The following is a 24,064-nucleotide window of genomic DNA, read 5'->3' on the forward strand; positions in this document are numbered from 1 at the left end:
GCCAGGCTGGGTTTGCGTGCCCGGCCGCAGGGTGCGGGCTCGGCCGGGGTCCCACCGGGATGGGGCGGTTGCCGGGCCCGGGCGCTGCGGTGCTGGGCGGAGGCCGGGGATGCCCCGGCAGTGGAAGGTGCCGGTACCCGGTGCTCGGTGCCCGGTGCCCGTCCGCGCTCCCCGCCGCTGCAGCCCGGAGCTCGGGGGCCGCGCCGTCCCCATCCCCATCCCCATCCCCATCCCCATCCCCATCCCCATCCCCATCCCCATCCCCATCCCCATCCCCGCCGCGTCCCCGCCCCCGGCCCGGCCCGTCCCCTCCTCCCGGCCGCGCCGCCTCCCGCCCGCTCCGCCACTGAGCCCGCAGCGGCGGCGGCGGCGGGCGCAGGCTCCGGGCGCCCCGGGGCCCCGCGGCGGCCGCTGCCCTGAGGCCGCGGGGGATGGCGGAGGGGCCCCGGGGCGCCCCGCCGCCGGGCTCGCCCCGCCCCGCCGCGCCGCTGCCCAACGGGCCCCGCGGCGGCGGCGGCGGCAGCCCCGGCTCGGGCTCGGGCAGCAGCAGCCGCGAGGACTCGGCGGAGCGGAGCCCCGCGCCCGCCGCGCCCCGGGCCAGCATCATGAAGGTGAGAGCCCCGCACCGGCATCGCACCGGGCCGGCCCCCCCGCGCCCCGGGCCCGGCACCTGCGCAGCGCTGGGCAGCCGAGCCGGGTCCCCGCGCCCAGCCCCGCGTCCCCCCGCAGCCGTTCTGGCCGCCGCTCCTCGCTGCCCCTGTGCCCGAGCGGCCCCGAGGAGCTGCGGAGCAGCCGCATGCCCGGGTGACCGAGGGTCGCCACCTGCCCGCGGTGCTGCTCACACCGGGACTGACACAGCGCCCTGCCCGGACCCAGGGTCCCCAAGGGCACAATGTGGCCCGGCCCAGCTCTGTGGAGTGTCCGTGGGTCGCGCTGTGAAGTGCCACGGCCACGCTGCAGCATCAGCCGGTGCCGCTCAGGACAGCCGTGGCTCCCGTGAGGAGATGCCCGCTCCCGCCCCTCGAGCAGCTTCTGCTCCCCCGGGCTCTCCTGACAAGCGCTGAACCTCGGGCCAGGCCTGAGCAGCTCGCACTCTGCTCCTGGTGCTGGTGCTGCCGGGCCGTGCTGGGGCCGGGGCCCAGGGGGGTCTCGGGGGTCTCCCACCTGGGTGGGCAGCGGGTCACACGTGTGCTTTCCTCAACGAACGCCCCTGATTGTGCTGATGCCAGCGGTGCTCGCTCACACAATAGGTCACGTCCGCCCGGCACTCGCCTCCCTGCTCCCGGCAGCCTATTTTAAGCCGGGATTGCTCCGGTGCTATTAATACCCCGTGAGGGGGCTGCTTCCGTGGTGCCCCAGCCCCACTGTTCCGTCCTCGGGATCCAGTTTTCTGGGCAGAGGTGTCGGGACCCCGAGTTCTGCCCGCGCCCGCCTGGGCTCTCGCTGCAAACTGTTGCGGGGGCGGCCGGGCTGTGCCCACGCGGGGACGGAGCCGAGCCCTGCAGCCAGAGGGTGCTGCCAGCGTGCCGCCTGTCCTTGGGGACATCGCCAGGGTCTCCTGCTCCTCCCGGGACGGGCCGGCATCCTTCCTTGCCCAGGGGCCATGCGTGGGCACCGCGGGCTGGGGGTGGTGAACCTGTCGCTTGCTGCCGGGCCGGGCACATCGCACGTCCCTGTCACCGCCGGTGTCACCGCGGGATTTGGCTTCACGTGAAGGTCGGGTGGCCCAGGGCCAGCGCTGGCCCGAGGGGAGGTCAGACCCGAGCAGTGTCCCCAGATTGTGCTGGTCCCTTGTGCGTCTCCGAGTCCATGCGGGGCCTGAGCAGCAGCAGAGGCACATGTGGAAAGAGCTGCCGGCTCTGTTGTTTTTTGGGATTTCCAGAAAAAGCTGGAGGAGTGAATCTGAAAGTGCGACTCACTGGTTGTGTGGAGACAGGGGGCCTGGGGCAGCGGGTGCAGAGCTGTCCCCTGCAGTGTCCCTGTGCCCTGGCTCAAGGACCTGCTCCCCTCTTTCTTCTCAGACTGAAAGCAGAGGGGCTGGTGGTCCTGTGGGCTGGGAGGATGCTGGAGAGGGTGTTGGATCTGTCCTTCCCTGCTGCAGGAGGCGTCCCCTGAGCCCCCTTCCCACGGTGTGCCAGCCCCAGGAGCTGTGTGGTGCCTCTGCCGGGATCTGACTCCACGGCCCCTCGCCGGGAGTGGCAGCTGGTGCCGCGGGGAGTGGATGTGTCAGTCGCTCTCTTCTTGGCAGGGAACAAACCATGGTAGAAAAGCCCCGACTGTGCCTGGTCTCCCACTGCCTCAGCTCCGGGGCTGCTGCCTGCCTGCACCAGACTGGGATAGGGGTAGTGGGGACACCCGGGACCTGGGGAATTCAGCTGTAAATGAATCACATCACGGCCAGGCGGGGGATAAAGGGGAGGGAGGGACAACTGACGGGCCCTTCTCCATCCCGTGCTTTGAGAGTGGGTTATGTGGCCGGTAACCGTGGCCGTCACGTGGAGGCTGAGATTAGGGCATCAGCACTCACCAGGGCACTAATGCAGGAGATAATTGGCTGAAGAGGTGATTAACACATGCTGCAGAGCTGGGCAGCACAGGCAGCTGGGCTGGAACGTGCCCTCCGTGCGAGCCCACGCTCACCGCTGGCACCGTGGCTGGCATGGGCGTCGTGGTCTGTGCTTTGCTCTGTGGAGCCCTGCCTGCTCCCTGCCAGCTCGGTGGCACAGCGAGCAGGATCCCTGCTCCGGCTGGAGCTCTGCCCTGTGTCTGGGGGTGTTCCGTGCTGTCATGGCCATGGGCACCGTGTCCTCCTTGCTGCCTTACTCATCACCTGCCTGCGCCGCTCCCGCTGCGCCTCACCCAGCACTTCGTGGGTTGAAGATCACCTGGAACAGCCTGGAAGGGGCTGCAATGAGCAGAGACTGTTCCCTGCCAGCCCCCAGGCTGCACTGAGGAGCGTGGGGCAGCTGCACACGGGAAACTCCCCGCATCCCCTGCTCGCTGCTTGCCCGTGCAGAGGGAGAAGCAGAACCTGAGCGCTCTTGGGTCTGTGCCGCACATCTGCACCCCAAAGTGCTGCAGACACGTCCCCTGTCTAAGCCTGGGAGGGTGGGGGTCTGCAGGGAGGGCGTTTGGGCTCTCACCCCGAGCCGGGGTGGTCGGGGGCCGGTGCCGGTGGGGTGTGTGTGGCTGCCTGCAGCGGGCACAGCTGGAAGCAGGTCCCTGGCGCTGGGTGCACGCAGGCCCCCCGCCCGTGTTTCCTTTCCGGATGGATTTCCTGTTTTCAGCCGTGGGGCCCGGCGCGGAGCGGCGCAGGGTGGGTGCGCCGGGCGGCTCCGCAGAGAGGGGGGGTCCGGCCCTCGGTGCCCAGCGAGGGGGCTGCGGCTGCCTCTCAGTGGGGCGCTCAGATTGCAGCGTGCAGGAAGCATCCGGCGTCGAGCCCTTCCCCGCGGGGCTGGCCGATGGCGTGACCTGCCGCTGAGCGCCTGCCGACCCGGGATGGCTGGCACCGAGGCAGAGCCTTGGAGCTCGGCCAGCTCCCTGGAGCAATCTGGCAGCGAGGGGATGAGAACAGCCACCACATCCGAGCTCCAGGACAGGAGGATATGCCTGGCTCTAACAAGGGGCTGAGGGCTGGTGCTTGTTCCTCCTTTGTGTCCTGGGCATCCTTGGAGGATTCCCCATCCCCTGGGGAAACCGTACATCCGTTTGTGTGACTTACCCAAGTGCCCTTGGCTGTGGCTGCCTGACCCCGTGGGGCAGATCCCGACCCTCCAGGACAGGCAGGGGATGTGCCTGCCCAGGTGGGAGCTGTGGAAGCTCTCGGGCACTGGAGAGGAGCAACCCCTCACCTCTAACCTGGGCAGCTGAGCAGGACCTGCCTCTGACAGAGACACCACCAGATTAGATGTGACTCACCATAATCTTGAAGAAGTGGATTAAATCTCCTCCTACTGTGCTACTTAATGAAATCCATCCCATAATACACTCCTGGCCCTGCTGTTCCCCCTTATCCCCTGCCCTTGCCAGCCCCGTGGCAGCTGGGTCCCCCCTCCCTGTGGTGAGGCAGGGCACAGTGAGGGCATGAGGTGCTGGCACAAACAGCCCGTGCATGGTGACCCTGCGCTCTGTGGGACACAGCCGTGGTTGTCCCCAGCACGTGGCAGGGGCAGGGGCTGTCCTGCCCCACTCCTCTCAGAGAGTGGGGGATCTCCCAAGGAGCAGCTCTGCCCGTGCATCACACGCTGGGTGTCTGTTTTGCTCTGCTCCCCAGGCTGAGCAGACAGGGGCTGTGCTGGGCTGCTGGCGCATGGCTGTGCCTGTGAGGGTGAGCAAGCAGCGGGGAAGGATCCAGCTCAGGGCCAGGAGCAGGAAGGAAGGAAGGAAAGCAGAGTTAAAATAAGCCAGGCAATGAGCTGTGAGGGAAGCCAGGGCTGGAGCTGGCTCCCAGCCCCCAGAAGAGGGGCGGACTGGAGTGGACTGGGCTTGGCGCGGTGCTGGGGCACCCTGGGGCGGTGCTGGGGTGGGGGCACCATGGGGCAGGAGATGCCAGGAGCTGGTGGGGCGTGTGCTCCCTGGCTGTCCCTGACGGCTCTGCCCCTTTCCCCCCCTGGCAGGACGGCTCTCGGCAGCGGCCTCCGCACAAGAAGAAGACAGTGTCCTTCAGCTCCATGCCCAATGACCGCAAGATCAACAGCACGGCTGCCTGCATCTCCCTCATGCTGGAGGGCTGCGAGCTGAAGAAGGTGCGCTCCAACTCCCGCATGTACAGCCGCTTCTTCGTGCTGGACGCCGACATGCGCTCCGTGCGCTGGGAGCCCTCCAAGAAGGACTCAGAGAAGGCCAAGATTGAGATCAAATCGGTCAAAGAGGTGCGGGTGGGCAAGAAGACGCCTGTCCTGCGTAGCAATGGCCTCTCCGACCAGTTCCCGGACGAGTGCGCCTTCTCCATCATCTATGGGGACAACTACGAGTCCCTGGACCTGGTGGCCAGCTCAGCGGATGTGGTGAGTGCCTGGGTGATGGGGCTGCGCTACCTGGTGTCCTACGGGAAGCACAGCCCTGAGGCGCCCGGGACTGGCCACCCCAGCCTCCGGACGTCCTGGATCTCCTCTGTCTTCGACCTGGCTGACCTGGAGAAGTCTGGGCGCATCCCCGTGTCCCGGGCTGTGCAGCTGATCAAGGCGCTCAACCCTGGCATGAAGACCTCCACCATCGAGCTGAAGTTCAAGGAGCTGCAGAAGGCCAGCGAGCGTCCTGGCGCGGAGGTGGCCTGTGACCTCTTTGTGGAGGCATACTGCGAGCTCTGCACCCGCCCTGAGATCTTTTTCCTGCTGGTCCAGTTCTCCAGCAACAAGGAATACCTGGGTGTGAAGGACCTGCTGATGTTCCTGGAGGTGGAGCAGGGCATGGAGGGGGTGACAGAGGAGAAGTGCTTGGAGATCGTCAGCAAGTACGAGCCCTCCAAGGAGGGCCGGGAGAAGGGCTACCTGGCCATCGACGGCTTCACGCGTTACCTGCTCTCTGCTGACTGCTCCATCTTTGACCCCCAGCACCGCAAGGTCTGCCAGGACATGGCACAGCCCCTCTCCCACTACTACATTAGCTCTGCCCACAGCGCCTGCCTGCTGGAGGACAACTTCTGGGGCCGCTCAGACATCAGCGGCTACATCAGTGCCCTGGGCCTGGGCTGCCGCAGCATCGAGCTGGTGCTGTGGGATGGCCCTGAGGGTGAGCCCGTGGTCTACACCAGCCCCTCGGCTGCCTCCTGCGTGCCCTTCCGTGCCGTGGTGGGGCTGATCGACCAGCACGCCTTCACTGCCTCCGCCTACCCCCTCATCCTCTGCCTGGTGGTGCGCTGCTCGGCCCCCCAGCAGCGGCTCGCTGCCCAGTGCCTGCGCAAAACCCTGGGGGAGAAGCTGTACCTGGAGCCCCCCAACCCCGTGGCCTCCTACCTGCCCTCCCCGGAGGAGCTCAAGGGCCGCATCCTCATCAAGGGCAAGAAGCTGCCGCCCAGCTGCGAGGACAGCGAGGGGGAGGTGTCGGACGAGGAGGAAGGCTGGGAGCTGGCGCGGCGGCTGGGCCAGGAGGACCGGGAGGCGCCGGAGGGAGGCGGCCTGCGGCGGGTGCGCCTCAGCCGTGAGCTCTCGGAGCTGGTGAGCCTCTGCCAGGCCGTGCCCTTCCAGGACTTTGAGAGCTCGAGGCGCGGGCAGCGCTACTGGGAGATGTGCTCCTTCAGCGAGGTGGAGGCGGGACGCTTCGCCAACGAGTGTCCGGCTGAGCTGGTCAGCTACAACAAGCGGTTCCTCTCCCGCATCTACCCCAGCCCCATGCGCATCGACGCCAGCAACATGAACCCCCAGGATTTCTGGAAGTGCGGCTGCCAGATGGTGGCTATGAACTACCAGACCCCGGGGCTCATGATGGACCTGAACGCGGGCTGGTTCCGGCAGAACGGGGCCTGCGGCTACGTCCTGCGCCCGGCCATCATGCGGGAGGAGGTCTCCTACTTCAGTGCCAACGCCAAGGACTCGCTGCCCGGCGTGCCTGCCCAGCTCCTACACCTCAAGGTCATCAGCGGGCAGAACCTGCCCAAGCCCAAGGGCTCGGGGGCCAAGGGAGAGGTCGTGGAGCCCTACGTCTGCGCTGAAATCCACGGCATCCCGGCCGACTGCGCCGAGCACCGCACCAAGACCGCCCTGCAGAGCGGGGACAACCCCATCTTCGACGAGAGCCTGGAGTTCCAGATCAACCTGCCGGAGCTGGCCGTGCTGCGCTTCGTGGTGCTGGACGACGACTACATCGGGGACGAGTTCATTGCCCAGTACACCATCCCCTTCGAGTGCCTGCAGCCCGGCTACCGCCACGTCCCCCTGCAGTCGCTGGCCGGGGAGCCCCTGCCCCACGCCACCCTCTTTGTGCATGTGGCCATCACCGACCGCCGCGGCGGGGGCAAGGGGCACCGCCGGGGGCTGGCAGGGCGCCGGGGCCGCCGCGTAAGAGAGTACACCTCCACCAAGGCCACCGGCATCAAAGCCATCGATGAGGTGTTCCGCACGGCCACCCAGCCGCTGCGGGAGGCCACTGACCTGCGGGAGAACGTGCAGGTAGGACCCTGCAGAGGGCACCAGGGGACCTGGCTTCTTCAGGGGAGGGTGGGGCTGGGCTGAGAGCGGTGGGGAGCCAGGCTGTTCCCCTTTTCCTGGGGAATTTGGGAGAGGAGCCTTACCTGGAGCAGAGAGCTGTGGGAAATGGGGGCGTTCCTGTGTCGGGTCCCCCCAGCTGAACTCCTGACTGGACGCTGGTCTCTGCAGAATGCACTGGTGTCCTTCAAGGAGCTGTGTGGGCTGACACCCGCTGCCAACATGAAGCAGTGCATCCTGACGGTGTCCACGTGGCTGCTGCACAGTGACAGCGCACCCAGTGTCACCCTCAACCTGGCAGAGCAGTACCCCCCCATGGAGGCCCAGGGCCCCATCCCCGACCTGCTGCGCAAGGTCCTCACTGCCTACGACACGGTAAGAGCTGTCCTGCCAAGGCTTGGGAGGCTCCCTGGGGTCAGTGACACCAGGACCAACACTCACTGCTGGTGCAAGTTTTGTGGGATGAACCTGAGTGGTTTTTGTGGGGTGATCCTGATTAGGTTTTATGGGATAAACCCAGGCAGGTTTTGTGGGATGGATCAGAAGGTCCAAGGATGGGGAACCCTGAACTCACCGGGGTGATGGGAGGGTGCACAGCCCGGGGGCTGCATGAGGGCTGCCAATGAAGAGTCTTGCCAAGGCACAGGCTTGCCTTGATCAGTCTGACCCTTGGACACTGCAGCCCCTACCCAGGTGGGAGAAATCCCATTAATAGCCACAGCCAGAGCTGCTTCCTTCTTTTGTGTTGAAGGGAACCTGGCCATTGGCCGCGTGGTGGTCACACCATACCCGGCCGTGTGTGGTGAGGTGGGAAGGGCCAGACCTGGGCACCGTGCAGGTGCAGGGGGCAGCCCCTGATGGGCCAGGGCTGCCCAGCTGCTCATGTTGCCCCTGTCCCTAGATGATCCAGACCAGCCGGACGCTGATCGAGTCTGCTGACGCCGTGTACGGGAAGCTCATCCAGGCACAGCAGGCAGGTGGGTCCTGGAGTGCACCCCCAGCTCTGCCCTGGCTCTGCTGGTGGACCAGACACATCCTGGGGGGCTCAGGGCTCCCTGCACTGGGGCACGGTGTGGGTGGGTGGGCTGCAGAGCTGTGTGGTAGGGAGCAGGCAGAGTGGGGGAGGCTGATGAGGAAGCGGGGAAGAGTCATTAGCTGTCAAACGCCAGAACATAATTAGTGCCAGAAATAACAGGCTGGGGCTGACGGCAGAAATGGCAACTGAGTGTTAAGACTTCCCAAACACATGGCAGAACCCACACAGGCAGGTGCTGCTGCTGCCTGCCCTGGTCCTCCCTGCAGGTGCCCCCACTCTGGCAGCTGCCCTGGACCTCTGGCCCCACTCCAGGCCCCTCTGCTGGCTGGGACCCCGCAGGGATAGCCCCCCCAGCTCCAGGGGCTCCTGTGGGCTCCCTGTGGGGCTTGGGAGAGTGTCAGGAGCTGGAGAGGCTTGGGAAGAAGGAGGGGGCCCTGCTCTGCTGTCCCCACCATGCCAGCCTTGCTGCCAGCAGCCGCGTTTGTTCCCTGCCCATGCGGCAGACGGAAATCTCCCCAAACTCTTGGCTCAGCTCTGCCGCTGCCGCGAGCCCTGGGGGAGCGGAGCAGCGGGGCACAAGCTGCAGGGCACACTCTGGTGCTGTGTGTGCAGCTGTGTGTGCAGAGCAGGGGGATTCTGGGGCGTGCAGCCCCTCGGGGTGCTGGCAGGCAGCGATTTGGCAGCTGCAGCCCCCAGCCCCGTGCCCTGGTGGTCCCTGCTGTCACCCTGGCCGTGCTGTGGACGGGCTGCCGCGGTGCCAGCGCAGGCTGGCAGGAGCTGGGGCCCCGGGGAGCCGGGCGGGGGCGCGGGGCTGTGGGCGGGCTGATTGGCAGCGCCAGGGCGAGCGAGCTGCGTGGGAGCCCCGGCGTGGGCCCCGAGCCGCTGCTGCGTCACCAGGGGTAAATATAGCACCCACTCACGGGGATGGCACGTGGGGGGGCCCGCAGCCATGGGGGGGGGCTGGTGGCGCTGCTCTGAATGCCCCACGATGAGCCGTGGAGTGCAGGAGTTGTGCCTCTGCCCAGGGTCTTCACTGCCCTTCAGGACCTCGTGGTGTCTGGGTGCAGAACGGCCACAGGGTGCAGCTGGCTGTGGGGATGGGATTTGGGGGGTCCATTGGCCCATCATTTGAGGCATGGAGCATTCTTGAGGCTGCTGGAGTGGTGGGGAGCCCACCCAGCCTGCAATCCCTTGGTGGGCAAAGGGCATCCCTCTGGCTCGGTCCCTGTTGGTGTGGGTGGTGGCTGTCCCTGTGCCAACGTCCCTGCAGGCACTGAGCACCTCTCCCGTCAATCAGGGATGGATTTCCACAAGGAGCTGCACCGCATCGAGACCAAGGAAGGGCTGCGGGGCCGCAAGCTGCAGAAGGCGCTGGAGAGCTTCGCCTGGAACATCACTGTCCTCAAGGTGAGGGCTGCGCGGACAGACCCGCCCTGCCCTGCCCTGCCCTGCCCTGCCCTGCCCTGCCCTGCCCTGCCCTGCCCTGTCACCCTCCTGCTCCACCCCAACACCCCCCAAATCTCCTCCCGCAGGGCCAGGCTGACCTCCTGAAGCACGCCAAGGCGGAGGCGCTGGACAACCTGTGGCAGATCCACAACGCGGGGCAGTCCTGCGGCATCGGCAGGAACGGGGCGGCCTCGCCCGAGCCCTCTCGGCTGCAAGCCCCGCTGGAGCCCATCCCGGAGACGGACGGAGGTGGCGACACAGCGTCCTGCTGACCCCGGCCTGGGGCTCGGGGCCCGGACTGAGCACCCCTGGCCGCAGGGGCCGGGAGCAGGGAGCCCCAGCCTGCCCGGGGAATGTGTGTGAGGCTGGGTGCCTGTGCTCTGCTGTGTTGAGGGGCTTCAGAATTCACTGGAGAGATGTCTCTGCTCCCTCTTGCCCTGCCAGGCTCCCAGAGGACTCATCCGTCCCCTCCATCTGCTTCTGGGGCCAGTTCTCTGCTGAGGGGCCAGTGGGTACCCCAGTGCCATGTGCATGTACCCCCAGATGCCACTTGGAAAAGCAGCCCCAGGTCTGGGCTCCTGCCCACCCTCCCCAGGGCTGCAGGTTTGGACTCCACCAGCCCTGGGGAAAACCTGGCTGGCAGAAGGATCCTGGCTGCTCCTGTCACCTCTACAGCATCCCTGGGGTCCCCACTATGCAGAGGGACTGGGAGGCTCACGGGTGCAGTCAGGGTGTCCCTGAACAGCAGATGTGGCTGCTGGCATCAGGGAAATGTTTGGGTTCAACCCCAGGGCAAGGGAGTTCAGCACAAGCAAAGGCTGGAGGTGGTCTGGGGTCTGGGTTATAAAGAGTGCAAGACCTCCCTGGTGCCTGTGGCTCCCTCTGTTCCAGGCACAGCACCAGGACGGGACGGTGTCACCACAGGGGATGGAGGGTGGCACCGGGTACAGGACCCTGGTGGCACTATCCCTCCCTGGCACCAGCCAAGCACAGGGTGACGGCTCCCCACGTCAGTCAGGGAGCTGTGCAGCTGCTGGCACCCCTTAATTAGCCTAATTAAGAGAGGGCTCTGAGCAGCGGCCCCGCACACTGCGCTGCTGTCAGAGCCGGCCAGCGCTGACCTTCAGCCCCTTTGTGCCAGCCCAGCAGCACGGCCCGTGGGCAATTACGGCCTCATTAGTGCCAGGCACCCCTACCCTCACAATGGGGAGCTGCAAATGAGGGGAAAGGCCTGCACGGTCTCCGGGCTACCGGCCACAGCGCTGCCACGTCTCCCGGACACCGGCTGCTCCCGCTGCCCCAGGTATTTTTGGCAGCCCTATTGTGGCAGGCCCTATAAAGTGGCAGTGGCAGTGCAGGGTGCTGAGCTGTCGGCTGCCTGATGGGACATGCCCCAGAGCTGCTCAGCCACATGAAGACCCCAGGAAGGATGGAGGTGCCCAACACCAAGGTGGGGCTGGGGTGCTGCAGCGCCTGGGGACGAGAGAACAGTGATGGGTGGGAGGTCAGAATGTTGGGCTGGGGGTGTGGGAGGGCCTGGCTGGTTTCTTGGGAAGCTCTGAGTGTGCAGCAAATCCCTGGGAATCCCTGACTGTAGCCAGCAGCTGATGAGGGACCTGCCTGGGAGGGAGCTGGGCATGCAGTGCCTGCAGCACGGGTGCTTTCACTGCTTGTCCCGTGGCACTGGACAGTGAGAGGAGGGTGCTTGCCACAGCTGCTGTGTGCTGGAGCAGGGCAGTGCAGTGAGGACACCCACACCTGGCTGGGGACACGGGTGAGAGCAGGGCAGGGGTGCAGTGAGGACACCCACACCTGGCTGGGACACAGTGAGGAGCAGGGCAGGGGTGGAGTGAGGGCACCCACACCTGGCTGGGACACAGTGAGGAGCAGGGCAGTGCAGTGAGGACACCCACACCTGGCTGGGACACAGTGAGGAGCAGGGCAGTGCAGTGAGGACACCCACACCTGGCTGGGACGCAGTGAGGAGCAGGGCAGTGCAGTGAGGACACCCACACCTGGCTGGGGACACAGGTGAGAGCAGGGCAGTGAAGGGTGAGGCTCCAGGTGCACCTGCAGCAACAAGCAGGGCAGGGGGGAGTTGAACACCAGTGGGCACAGCAGAGGGGACAGTCCTGGGTCGGGCAGTCCCTGTCTCTGCCCTAACGCTGCCCGTTGCTCCGGCAGCCCCGGCGAGCTGCCTGCCTCCTGCTGCTGCTGCTCTTCTGCTCGCTGGCTGCTGCCCGGCAGAGCCTGCCCCACTGCTGCCGCCAGAAAACCTGCTCCTGCCGTGTCTACGACCTCCTGCACGGCATGGGCAACCACGCCGCCGGCATCCTCACGCTGGGCAAGAGGAAGAGCGTCCCCCTGGCCTTCCAGAGCCGGCTTTACCGCCTGCTCCACGGCTCCGGCAACCACGCTGCGGGCATCCTCACCATGGGCAAGCGCGGGCAGCACTCGGGCACCGTCTGCCACGACGCCTTGGGCTGCCCTGCGGGCACGGTCGCCCAGCCGACAGCGGTGCCGCGAGGAGCTGCCACCAGCCCTGACGGCGCCAGGGAGTGCCAGGGACACTCAGGGAAGGACCCGAGCACGAGCCAGGCCCGGGGAGCTGCGAGGAGCTTTTACTGAAGGGGATGGGATGGGGACAGCGGGACACGGAGAGGATCCCTGGCAGGGTGGACTCCGGGCACACGCAGCCGGAGCTCGGTGTAAATAGCACTTTGAGATACCTCCTCCCAGCCCTGGCCCTGGCCCAGCCTGCTCAGGGCACCGCGGGCACCGCGGCCTTTTACAATAAATGGTAGCCTGATGTCACCCGGCTCTGCCGTGTCTCTGGGGAGGGCTCGGTGCGGGGCCAGCTCCGTCCTCCGCGGGGCTGGGACCGGGCTCATCCCCGGTGTCCGCCCTGGGCCGTGAGCGGACCCGCTGCCAGGACAGAGGTTAACCGAGGTGCGGCGCGTCCCGCTCCTCCCGCAGCCCCCGCGGGTCCCGGTGCCTCCCGGTACGGCGGCTCCGCTCGCCGCCACCCCAGAGCCCCCCCGGGGCGGGGGACGCTGCTCGACGGTGCCGAGGCCCCTCCCGGTGCCGGGGCGGGGCGGGGGCGGGCCGGGAGCCCCGGGATCAGCCCGCGGTGCGGCGGAGGGGCCGGGGGCGGCGGAGGCAGCCCCGCCGCCGCAGCCCCGCGGCGCCCGGCCGGGCGGGCGGGACGATGCCGGTGATGAAGGGGCTGCTGGCGCCGCAGAACACCTTCCTGGACACCATCGCCACCCGCTTCGATGGCACACGTAGGGCTGGGACGGGACCGGGGAGGGGCCGGGGGGGGAACTGGGTGGGGGAAGCGGCGGGCCGGTAGGAGACGGAGAACGGGACACGGCTCGGGCTGCCCCGCAGAGCCGGCATCTCGGCCGGGGCGGCCACCCAGGAGATGTACCGGAACCGTCCCGTCCCTGGGCTCTGTGCTCGGGCACTCCCCGTGCCCGTGTCCCCGGCCGGCCCCGCGGTGCTCTCCCCGCTGCCGGTGCCGCTCGGTGTCGCCGGTGCCGCTCGGTGCGGCCGGAGCCGCGCTCAGCACCAGGGACAGATCCCGGTGTCTGCGGGAAGGGCGCGGGGCCCCGGAGGGGCGAGGGCGGTTCGGAGGGGGCACGGTCGGTGCCAACACACCCGGGATCCCCAGGCCGCCGTGCCCCAGCGGTGTCCCCGAGCTGCTCTCCGTGCCCATGTGCCGGCATGGGTTGAATTCGGGACGGGTGGTACCCGGGTGCCACATGGCAGCTCTGGCACTGCTGGCACCATGAAGCCACCCGGGGACGGGCCACATTCACGACTGACCTCAGCTTCCCCTCAAAACACCTGGAGCAGGTGTGTCCCGGGCCAGCTGCCTGCACGGCTGAGCATCTCCTCCCTTGCTGGGAGAGACTGGCATGGAGATGGCACCGGGAGCCTGCAGCCACCCCCCAGGGCACTATCGAGGCACTTGGAGCACTTTGCTGTGATGCTGAGGTGCCTCCGAGCCTGGAGTGACACGGGGCAGCCCTGGAGGCACGGGGAAGCTGAAATTTGGGATGTCACCCTTGGGGCTGCAGTGTGTGAGGAATCTCTGTTCTGTGACTCTGACTGGGCTGGGCCTGGGGGTGACAGGGCAGAGCCACATGTGCCTCATGATGGTGATCCCACGGTCCCTCCAGAGGGGCAGAGCTCCTGGATCAGGCTCTTTAAGGGAAGAGTCCCCAGGGAAGCTGCCTGCAACACCAGGAGCAACACTTGGGAATTGCCCAGGCGAGCCTGGCTTTGCCTCCAGTGCCCTGGCATGCCCCTGTCCCAGGCTGCCCAAGCACCTCCAGCGGGCACTTTTAAACAGTGCGGGGCTTTGCGGGTTTGATGTGCCTCTTATCGGCTTTATCTGCCATGGAGAGGGGTTTAGGGCAGTGATACTCCGTGGGGAGTTAACCCTGCCTCTCCCAGAGCAGAGGCTGCTCTGTGCCCAGGGCACCCAACTGGGCACCCTGGCCACCATGGCTGGGGTCTGCCAGCCTGCCAGGGCCACATCCTCCAGCTCAGCGAGCCACTCCCAAATGCAAACCCTTGTTTTCTGTTCTAATAACACATCCTGGATATCACCATAATCCCGGCTTCCCAGAGCCAAAATCTGGCCTTAGTCACAGCTTCAGGCTATTTTTGCTTCTCCGAGCTAATCCTGGGCTGAGCTGTGCTGTGGTGGCCCCACGGCACCTCCAGCAGCCAGGGCTGCCTGTGGTTGCCTCCCTGCCCTCCCGCAGCCTCTTGCAGTGTTTGCCTGGCACCACTCTGCCCGTGGGGTGCTGGCATCACCCTGGGCTCCTTTCTTCTGTGAGAGGGGGCAGAGCACATCCACCCGATCCTGGCTGTGTGCTGCAAGGGTTCTGTGCTGGGCACCCACCAGCAGAGACTGTTTTGGGGCTGGGAACACCCTGGTCTGGCCATGCTGGGTTCCACCACAGTCCGTGCCAGCTGCACCCCCTCTGCCTTGGCACCCTGCTAACATGAGCCCCTCTATCCTGCCATGGGGCAGGGCTGGGGGCAGAACAGCTCTTCTGTCACTGGGCAGGGCACAGGGCTGGCAAGGACTTTGCTGTGGCTGGTTGTAAAGGTGATTTTTTAATGTGTGTGGGTATGATGTTTGATTTTATTTTGCTCAGAAGGTTGATTTATTATGTTATATATTATATTGAAATACTACATTAAAACTATACTAAAAGAACAGAGAGAGAAGAAGATTAGAAGGTTACAAAGATCAAGAATAGAAGAATGTATAACAAAATCCTGTGACTGCTCACAGCCTTGGTGCAGGTGGCTGTGATTGGTCACTAACTGAAAACAATTCACATGGACTAATGGAAGATGCACCTGTTGCATTCTACAGCAGCAGATAGTTACTGTTTACATTTCTTTCCTGAGGCTCTCAGCTCCTCAGGACGGGAAAAATCCTAGCAGAGGATTTTTCATAAAATATCATGGCTACAGCTGGTGCCACCTCCCACCGCCAGGGCTGGGTGATGTGGGGAGGCTCTGTGCTGCTGAGAGGCCGAGGATGCTGCAGCTCATCCCTGGCCCCTGGCAGCCGGGTGCTGGCCCCCGATGGTTTTTCTCCCACCCTCTCAGCTGGTTTCTCAGCACGCCACACCTCTGGGGATCTCAGCACCACAGCTGGGCACCCCTGGGCTGGGCACGCCCAGCCGGGAGCTGCTGCTCCCACTAAGCTCCCTGAGCCCTGGCAGAGTGGCAGATGGTGAGGGGGAGGCGTGAGCTGCCTCGCATGGGTGATGGGGGCTGGAGACGGATCCGGGCTCCTTCCCCTCCCTCTGCATGGGGCTGGGGTCCTGCCTGGGCTGGGAGCAGCAGGACAGGAGATGAGCAAGCTCTGGGAGCAGCTCGGGGCAGGCAGCAGCCACATGGAGATGTGGCTTCACTTGCCAGAGGGAAACATGGGGAGCCAGGAGGGCTGGGCTGCTGTTGGTCCCAAGGCCTCGGGGGCAGCTCTGTCTCCTTTCAGACAGCAACTTCATCCTGGCAAACGCTCAGGGTCGCTGTGGCTTCCCCATCGTCTACTGCTCCGACGGCTTCTGCGACCTGACGGGCTTCGGCCGCAGCGAGGTGATGCAGAAGAACTGCAGCTGCCGCTTCCTCTGCGGGGCTGACACCAGCGAGCCCGTCCTGCAGAGCATCGAGAGGGCGCTGGACAGCAGGCAGGAGTACCAGACTGAGGTCTGCTTCTACAAGAAGGGTGGTGAGTGGCACAAGGGGCGGGGTGCTGGCCTCAGCTCCAGCTGGGGTTTGGCCCTGGGAGCTGCCCTGCCTTCTCCAACCCTCTCCTGCACCCAGGAGCTGCCTTCTGGTGCCTGCTGGACATCATGCCCATCAAGAACGAGAAGGGGGAGGTGGTGCTCTTCCTCTTCTCCTTCAAGGACATCACAGAGAGCCGAGGCAGGAGCCACCCTGGTGACAAGAAGGAGGGTGAGCTTGGATGGGATTCAGGGAGCGGTGTGTGCAGTGGGCACGTGGCAAAGGGGCTCCCTGCTCCCTGCTACACCCATGGCACAGCACTCCCACTGACCCAGCCTGCCCTGTCCACTGCAGAGAAGCAGAGGAGTGAGAAGCAGAGGAGCAAGAAGCCCGGGAGCTCTCACCTGAGGGCTGCACGGAGGCAGGGCCGGACCATGCTGCACCAGCTCAGCAGCCAGTTTGTCCGGAGGGACCGTGGAGAGATGAAAATCAACCGTGTAAGGACCTGGGGGACCCCAGTTTTGCCCAGTGCCGCCCATGCTGGGGCTGTGGTGAGCTGGCAGGGCAGCAGCTCTCCTGAGAGCAGCCCCCAGCAGAGCCCAGCCTCGCTGGGATGCTGTTCCCATGCACGTCTCTCCCTGGCCTGCCAAGTACTGACATGCCCCCCAGCTCTGGCAGCCACGCTGCACCCAGGCTGCACTTGTGTTTGGTTGGCAGCAGGAGAACCCAGTGGGTGCCCAGAGCTTGCTGTTGAGGCAGCAGACTGGCAGCTCTGGCAGAGCTGTGCCTCTCCTCATGCACTCACTGTCAGGAAACCCCAGTGCTGGCTCTGAGCGCGGCCACGCTGGCTCTGGGGAGTGCTGGCTGTAACCAGGGTGCCAGAGCTGTGCAGCTGCCAGATGGGGCACAGTCCTGTGCCAGCCCCTTTGCACAGCTGCTGTGCCCAGTTCAGGGCACTCCCTGCAGTTGTGGGGCCAGAGAGACCATCTGAGAGCTGCTGGGTTCCAGAGCTGATGAGCGGGCAAAGGATGTCAGTGCACCAGGCTTGAATTTTGGGGATTTGGGTGGGATGGCCCTGGCTCTGCCCTCCTCTGCCCCAGCATGTGAATTGGCACCTGAGATGGTTGCAGGCAGCAGTTGGCATTGCCAGGGGATTACTGTTAATAGCAATGACATTGCATTAATTGATGTGCTCTAATCAGGGGTTCTGTGCCCGTCCCTGAGGGTGGAAAAGGGCATCATCACCCTGGCATCAGGGGGTGCCAGCTGGCTGGCAGGACTCAGGAGAAGGGGAGGCTGTGGTGGCCCTCACCCCTCGTGTGGGGTGTCCCCTGCACCACCCCTGTCCCACCCCACGCTTGCCCTGCAGAACGTGTTTGAGAACAAGCCCTCCATCCCCGAGTACAAGGTGGCCTCGGTACAGAAGTCCCGCTTCATCCTGCTGCACTACAGCATCTTCAAGGCTCTCTGGGACTGGCTGATCCTGCTGGCCACCTTCTACGTGGCTATCACCGTCCCCTACAACGTCTGCTTCACGGGCACAGAGGACAGCCTGTCAGCTGCCCGCAGCACCATCGTCAGCGACATCGCCGTGGAGATGCTCTTCATCCTGGGTAGGTCTGGGGCTCACTGTGGCTGTGTTCGAGGGTCCCAGGACAAGGGAAGAGAATCTTGACTCCATGTTTCAGAAGGCTGATTTATTACGTTATGAATATTATATTATATTATATTATATTATATTATATTATATTATATTATATTATATTATATTATATTATATTATATTATATTATATTATATTATATTATATTATATTATATCATACTGTATTATATTATATCATATCATACTATATTATATCATATTATACTATACTATACTATACTATACTATACTATACTATACTATACTATACTGTTATATTATATTTATCATATCACATCATATCATATTATAATTATATACTAAAATTATACTAAAAAGAATAGAGAGAAAGGATCCATCAGAAGGCTGTAAAGGAAGGCAAAGGAATGGAATCATAACAAAAGCTCGTAACTCTCAGAGAGCCCGAGCCAGCTGGCTGTGATTGACCATTAATTAGAAACAAGAACATGGACCAATCAAAGATGCACCTGTTGCATTCCACAATGCAGATAATTAGTGTTTTTCTTTTCCTCTGAGGCTTCTCAGCTTCTCAGGAGAAAAATCCTGGGTGAAGGGATTTTCATAAAAATATCACGGCGACAGCTCAGCACTGGTGCAGGATCCGGGACATGGTGGGGCAGGGATCGGGGTGATGGAGGGGGGAGTTGGGATTGCTGTGCCCCTGGGCACACCAGAAGTGACACCAGTGTTGGCTGTGGGTGCTGGCTCAGCTCTGCCAGCCCCAGAAGGGGTGCTGAGGGCTGCTCCTGCTCTCCGGGGGTAGATATCATCCTGAACTTCCGCACAACGTACGTGAGCCAGTCGGGCCAGGTCGTGTACGACCCTCGCTCCATCTGCATCCATTACGTGGCCACCTGGTTCTTCGTGGACCTGATTGCTGCTCTGCCCTTCGATCTGCTCTACATCTTCAACGTGACCGTGGTGAGTGCTGCTGGCACAAACGCAGCCCTCCACAGCAAGGCTGCTGCCCGCCTCCCTGCCCCTCTCCAACACCCACCTCTCCTGGGGGTGCTGGCAGGGAGCCCCGACAACCCACAGGTGCCCTGCCAAGCCACAACCCTGTCTGCCTGCCGGGTGCTGGGCACGGGGCTGCAAGGCTGATTTGGGATCAGCTGCCTCTGCCTTGCCCTGTAACCCATCACCCTCCTGGCAGCTGTGGGGGTCACAACGGCTTCCTGCCCCGGGGGCAGTGTTGGGGTCCCTTCTTGTCCCTGCCTGCAACCGCAGGGACCTGAACCAGGCTCACCCTCCTGCCTGCCCCCCAGACTTCGCTGGTTCACCTGCTGAAGACGGTGCGGCTGCTGCGGCTGCTGCGGCTGCTGCAGAAGCTGGACCGCTACTCGCAGTACAGCGCCATGGTGCTCACGCTGCTCATGTCCATGTTTGCCCTGCTGGCCCACTGGATGGCCTGCATCTGGTACGTCATCGGCCGCAAGGAGCTGGAGAGCAACGACCCCCGCACCTGGGACATCGGTGAGCGCGGGCTGGGGGCGTGCTGGAGCTCCGGTGTCCCCCCCGTGCTCTGGGGGTGCTGCCCTCTCAGCTGGCTCCTGCTAACCCCGGGCTGTGCTTGGCAGGCTGGCTGCACGAGCTGGGCAAGAGGCTGGAGGCTCCCTACATCAACAATTCGGTGGGGGGCCCCTCCATCCGCAGCGCCTACATCGCCTCCCTCTACTTCACCCTCAGCAGCCTGACCAGCGTGGGCTTCGGCAACGTCTGCGCCAACACGGACACCGAGAAGATCTTCTCCATCTGCACCATGCTCATTGGGGGTGAGGGGGCAGCGGTGCTGGGCAGGGCGCTCGCCTCGGGCTGCCGGAGCCTGGCCTGGCTGGCGTGGTGCTGGGGAGGTGATTTGTTAAAAAATGTGGATATCGGTCTAGTATTGATGTCCAACCGTGACGGACAAAAACTCTCTAACGGTTTAAAGTTAGAAAGTGTGTGTTTATTGTGATACTGTGTGGGGCAGCTCCCAAATGCACACCGCAATTTACAGGTGATTACAGAGCCCTTTTATCCATACAAGTGTTGAATACCCAAAATACAAATCCATATTCATAATTTTGGTACGTCCCATTCCCCGCTTCTTATGGTAACTAGTTCAAAAGCTATTAAGCATGTGTAGTTTGTTCCTTGAAATGGGTCCCTTTCATGGGGAGGGGTCCCAAAATGAGGAAGTAAATGAAGTCTTCCTCATTCTCACCTTTCTACCTTTTCAATGCAAATATGACAAATGAACTCTTGGTAGAACTCTCATTCCCTGTCTTCAATTGCTTTCAGAACAGAGGAGGCCCACAATTGTCTTGTGTTCCTAAAAGCTATTTATCAGTTTCTATATTCTTCACTATAAACCCAGCTAACCAAGCTATTTATCAGTTTCTATATTCTTCACTATAAACCCAGCTAACCAAACATTGTGTTGGCAAGCAATCGATTATTAATTAGTTAACTACTAACTCTTAACTTCATCAAGGCCTACCCATTTATTTTAATTAACTCCAATAAAGCTTATCCCTAACTAAAATCTTAGCTCCTCTAAAATCTCTAAATTTCTCAAAGTTTATGTCTCAGAGGTGATGGGATTTTTGCAGATGGATAATGAGATGATTGGCTCTTGCAATTAAAGGACAACTATTGTGTAACTATTAAGAAAAACTTTAGTGATGTATAGTTGTGTGTTGTAGTTTAAATGTCCTCTGTTCTCCACATAGTTCCTTTTCCTCCCCCTGTATTGCGACCATCAGACAGCTGGGGTTGTCTAGGACAAGCAAAAAATCTCTAAATTCCTCAAAGTTTATGTCTCAGAGGTGCTGGGATTGTTACAGATGGATAATGAGATGATTGGCTCTTGCAATTAAAGGACAACTATTGTGTGGATATTAAGAAAAGCTTTAGTGATGTATAGTTGTGTATACATATATATATACACATATACATATATATATACACATACACATATGTATGTGTGTATACATATATATGTATATAGCTGTGTGTATATATATATATAGTTGTAGTTTAGATGTCCTCTGTTCTCCCCATAGTTCCTTTTCCTCCCCCTGTTTTGTGACCATCAGACAGGTGGGGTTGTTTAGGACAAGCAGAAAAGAATGAGTGCACGTGTCCCTTACCTGGGCAGTAACTTTTATGTAGTCCTTCGTTGCATTTTTATTGAGGTTTAATAAACCCTCTTAAATTTCCCAAGTGAGCAGTTGTTTCTCCCAGGACAGTGAGGCCCCTGGGCCGGGTTTGGGGAGCAGCCCCGTCCCTTGTCCCCGCTGTCCCCGCGGGCTGACGCTGCCCTCTCCCCAGCGCTGATGCACGCCGTCGTGTTCGGCAATGTCACGGCCATCATCCAGCGCATGTACTCCCGCCGCTCGCTCTACCACACCCGCATGAAGGACCTCAAGGACTTCATCCGCGTGCACCACCTGCCCCAGCAGCTCAAGCAGAGGATGCTGGAGTACTTCCAGACCACCTGGTCGGTGAACAACGGCATCGACGCGAACGAGGTAGGAGGTGTTGGTGGGGCTGGGCCAGCCCCGACCTGCCCCTGCGGGACACCAGCAGCGAGATTCCCCGCAGGAAAGCTGCTCCCTGCTCCTTGCCCCGAGCTGTGGCTCCTCTGTCCCCAGCTGCTGCACGACTTCCCCGACGAGCTGCGCGCGGACGTGGCCATGCACCTGAACAAGGACATCCTGCAGCTGCCCGTCTTCGAGACGGCCAGCCGGGGCTGCCTGCGCTCCCTCTCGCTCCACATCAAGACCTCGTTCTGCGCCCCGGGGGAGTATCTGCTGCGCCAGGGCGACGCCTTGCAGGCCAACTACTTCGTGTGCTCCGGCTCCCTCGAGGTGCTGAAGGACAACGTGGTCCTGGCCATCCTGGGTGAGGGCAGGTGGCGTGGGCTGTGCCCCAGCCCTTCCTGCTGCCCGGCAGGGTGAGGGGCTCGTGTCACTAGCCCACCCCTCCCGCAGGCAAAGGGGATTTGATTGGAGCCGACCTGTGCAGAACGGACCAGGTGATCAAGACCAACGCGGACGTGAAGGCTCTGACCTACTGCGACCTGCAGCACATCGGCCTGCGGGGGCTCTGGGAGGTGCTGCAGCTCTATCCCGAGTACGCCAGCAAGTTCACAGCTGACATCCACCAGGACCTGACCTTCAACCTGCGGGAGGGCAGCGAGATGGAGGTGGGTGCGTGTCCTGCTGCTCAGGCCCCTTCCTGTGCTCACAGCCCTGGGGCTGTGCAGGGCCACGGAAGGGGAGTCTGTGCTCCAAGGCTGGGGCAGGGGCTGCAGCTCTGCCACCCTGGCACGCAGGTAGGTCCTGGCCTGGCTCTGTGCAGCCCGGGGAATTGGCAGAGAGAGCCTTTGCAGTGCAGGAGGATGAGGTGGATGGAAGGCCTGGAAATGGGGTTGGAGAGAGCTGGGGGGGTACTGCAGGACAGACAGCCAGGGCAAAGCTCTCTGGAGTGCAGCACGCAGCTGGGTTTAGTCATGCTGATGGCTCCAGCATCTGGGGGGGATGTTCTGCTGCAGAAATGGCTCTGCTGTACTTCACCTCCCCCAGCTCTGCTGAGAGAGGCTTGGATCTCCTCTGGAGCATCTCCCTGGTACCCAGTTTCCCCCCGAGCCTGACGGAGGTGGTGTGGGAGGTCCCAAACAGCCCTACCAAGACCCGTAACACAGGAGGGGCGTACACAAGCCAAGAGAGGAGAATGCCAGGAGCGTGCACCAGGCTCTGCACCTGCATCACCCTCCCACGCCGCCTGCATGCTCCAGACACAGCCGGTGCTCTGATGGCTGAGCCGGGGCTGGGGTTTGGGGGGCAGCCCGGGCTCTGCCTCAGGACACTCAGGCCAAGCCTGGGCAGCTCACCACCGACATGGCAGCAGCAAAGGAGAGCGTGTGAGGGGTGGTGGAGGCTGGAATTGGGGCTGATGGGTGGGGCTGGGGAAGGCTGGGCTGCCCAGGGGGGCACTGCGAGGCTGGGGGGCTGTGCGGGGGCTCCCGCTGCTGCTGAGCCCGTCCCGTCTGCTCTCCCCGCAGGGGCTCTGCCGCTACTCCCGGTCCCCGAGGCTGCCACAGGTTCGTCCCTTGCCGCGGCCACGGGGGAGGACGGGGCAGGACGGGGCCGTGCCCGCCGCCAGCCCTGACCTCCTGCCCGCCCGCAGCCTCGTCCGGAGAGCGGCGCGGCCCCGGAGAAACCCCTGCCCTCCATTGTGGAGGATGAGGAGGAGCCCGACGAGGTTTTCCAGCAGTCCCCCGCCGGCAGCTCCCGCCGCAAGCTGCTGCTGCCCGCGCTGGGCAGCTCCGTGCGCCGCGGCTCCCTGAGCAGCCTCCTGGGCGATGAGCCGTGCCAGGGCTCGGCCCTGCGGCACCACCGCCCCTCGCCGTGCCGCAGGGACAGCCGGCCCCAGGAGAGGGATGCTGGCGTGGGCAGGAGGCCGGGCAAGCTGCTCATCCCGTCGCTGCACTCGAGCGGCCCGCCCGACCTCAGCCCCAGGTAGGTGCGCGGGTGGGCGATCCGTGCCGGGCTGGCTGCCAGGGCGGTGCTCAGTGCTGGCACGGGACAAGCCTGACCCCTCCTGCTCCAGGGTGGTGGATGGCATCGAGGACAACGGAGGGGCTTCGGAGGCTCAGAGCTTCTGCTTCAGCGCGGCGAGGGACTCCCCGAGCGCAGGTAGTGCCAGCAGCCCCCGGGCAGGGCACAGCGCCAGCCCCGGGGCTTGGCACGGCGTCCCAGCGCTGCCTGCCTCCTCCCCAGCAGGAACCGACCCCGGCGGCGCAGCCCTGGCGGTGGAGGCAGAGCAGATAAAGCAGAACATCGGCAGGCTCAACCAGGAGGTGCGCTGGGCAGCAGAGGTCCCCGAGCCCCCCGGGGACACCGGCGGGCGCTCACGGCTCTCTGTCCCCCTCCAGATCAACCACCTCAACCGGGAGGTGTCCCACCTCAGCCGGGAGCTGCAGGGCATGATGGAGATGCTCAAGGCTCACCTGGGCGCCCCGCACCCCCCGGCCTGTCCCTGCCGCCCGCCCGCCCCGGTGCCCCCGGTGCCCCCCAGCTCCCTCAGCTCGCCCAGCGCCAGCCCCCGGCCCAAGCGCTGCCCGGTCCGCAGCCGCTCCGCGCCCTGGCCGGGCTCCGAGGGGCCGCGCCCGCCGCGGGGGGACAGCCCCGCTCCCGGTGCCGGTGCCGAGCCCCGCCGCGCCTCGGACTCGCAGCCGCCGCCGCTGCCGCCGCGCTCCGCCCGCTCCTTCCCCGGCTGCTCGGCCGGGGCCGGGGGCCGCGCCCGCCCGCAGCCGCGCCCCGGCTCCAGCAGCTCCCAGTGAGCCCGCGGGCACCGGCGGCACCCGCACCGGGGGTACCGGGAGCCGCACCGGGGCTCTCCGCCGCGGGGCCCTGCCCGGGGGGAACCCCAGGAGCCGCACCGGGGCTCTGCACCGGGGGTACCGGGAGCCGCGCCGGGGGTCCCGGGAGCGGCACTCCCAACGCGCGCAGGGATTTTGATACGGTTTTAT

General features: G+C 63.7%; 3 protein-coding genes across 6 annotated transcripts; all 3 read left to right on the forward strand.

Moving 5' to 3' along the window:
• The first annotated feature begins 398 nt into the window (after window positions 1-398).
• On the forward strand, window positions 399-10,486 carry LOC135286820 (inactive phospholipase C-like protein 2). Its single transcript, XM_064400044.1, has 6 exons — window positions 399-611; window positions 4,617-7,106; window positions 7,314-7,517; window positions 8,044-8,119; window positions 9,476-9,585; window positions 9,711-10,486. The coding sequence occupies exons 1-6, from the start codon at window positions 432-434 to the stop codon at window positions 9,894-9,896; spliced, it is 3,246 nt and encodes a 1,081-aa protein (XP_064256114.1). The 5' UTR covers window positions 399-431; the 3' UTR covers window positions 9,897-10,486.
• A 139-nt stretch (window positions 10,487-10,625) lies between these two features.
• Window positions 10,626-12,438, forward strand: HCRT (hypocretin neuropeptide precursor). The gene has a single exon (XM_064400081.1). It carries the CDS (start codon window positions 11,935-11,937, stop codon window positions 12,250-12,252), a length of 318 nt encoding a protein of 105 aa, XP_064256151.1. The 5' UTR covers window positions 10,626-11,934; the 3' UTR covers window positions 12,253-12,438.
• A 270-nt stretch (window positions 12,439-12,708) lies between these two features.
• On the forward strand, window positions 12,709-24,010 carry KCNH4 (potassium voltage-gated channel subfamily H member 4). 4 transcript variants are annotated; one of them, XM_064400045.1, is made up of 16 exons: window positions 12,709-12,908; window positions 15,653-15,886; window positions 15,982-16,113; window positions 16,237-16,379; window positions 17,252-17,495; window positions 18,311-18,468; window positions 18,813-19,020; window positions 19,125-19,319; window positions 20,860-21,059; window positions 21,183-21,432; window positions 21,522-21,736; window positions 22,595-22,633; window positions 22,720-23,051; window positions 23,143-23,228; window positions 23,313-23,392; window positions 23,468-24,010. In XM_064400045.1, the coding sequence occupies exons 1-16, from the start codon at window positions 12,833-12,835 to the stop codon at window positions 23,873-23,875; spliced, it is 3,000 nt and encodes a 999-aa protein (XP_064256115.1). In that variant the 5' UTR covers window positions 12,709-12,832; the 3' UTR covers window positions 23,876-24,010. The 4 variants fall into 4 exon arrangements, with proteins under 4 accessions (XP_064256115.1, XP_064256116.1, XP_064256118.1 ...); XM_064400046.1 differs by having other exon boundaries at window positions 23,316-23,392; XM_064400047.1 differs by lacking the exon at window positions 12,709-12,908 and having other exon boundaries at window positions 15,735-15,864.
• The last annotated feature ends 54 nt before the right edge of the window (window positions 24,011-24,064 follow it).

This window comes from Passer domesticus, chromosome 27 (assembly GCF_036417665.1).
Source record: "Passer domesticus isolate bPasDom1 chromosome 27, bPasDom1.hap1, whole genome shotgun sequence".
Classification (NCBI taxonomy): domain Eukaryota; kingdom Metazoa; phylum Chordata; class Aves; order Passeriformes; family Passeridae; genus Passer; species Passer domesticus.

What these genes read in the sequence shown, in the direction of transcription:
- HCRT (XM_064400081.1), top strand. Translation starts at nt 11,935, where the DNA reads ATGGGCAACCACGCCGCCGGCATCCTCACGCTGGGCAAGAGGAAGAGC.
- LOC135286820 (XM_064400044.1), top strand. Translation starts at nt 432, where the DNA reads ATGGCGGAGGGGCCCCGGGGCGCCCCGCCGCCGGGCTCGCCCCGCCCC. An exon ending in ACCTGCGGGAGAACGTGCAG is followed by an intron (nt 7,107 to 7,313) that starts GTAGGACCCTGC and finishes TGGTCTCTGCAG; the next exon opens with AATGCACTGGTGTCCTTCAA. An exon ending in CATCCAGGCACAGCAGGCAG is followed by an intron (nt 8,120 to 9,475) that starts GTGGGTCCTGGA and finishes CCCGTCAATCAG; the next exon opens with GGATGGATTTCCACAAGGAG.
- KCNH4 (XM_064400045.1), top strand. Translation starts at nt 12,833, where the DNA reads ATGCCGGTGATGAAGGGGCTGCTGGCGCCGCAGAACACCTTCCTGGAC. An exon ending in CGTGGTCCTGGCCATCCTGG is followed by an intron (nt 21,433 to 21,521) that starts GTGAGGGCAGGT and finishes CCCCTCCCGCAG; the next exon opens with GCAAAGGGGATTTGATTGGA. An exon ending in GGGAGGGCAGCGAGATGGAG is followed by an intron (nt 21,737 to 22,594) that starts GTGGGTGCGTGT and finishes CTCTCCCCGCAG; the next exon opens with GGGCTCTGCCGCTACTCCCG.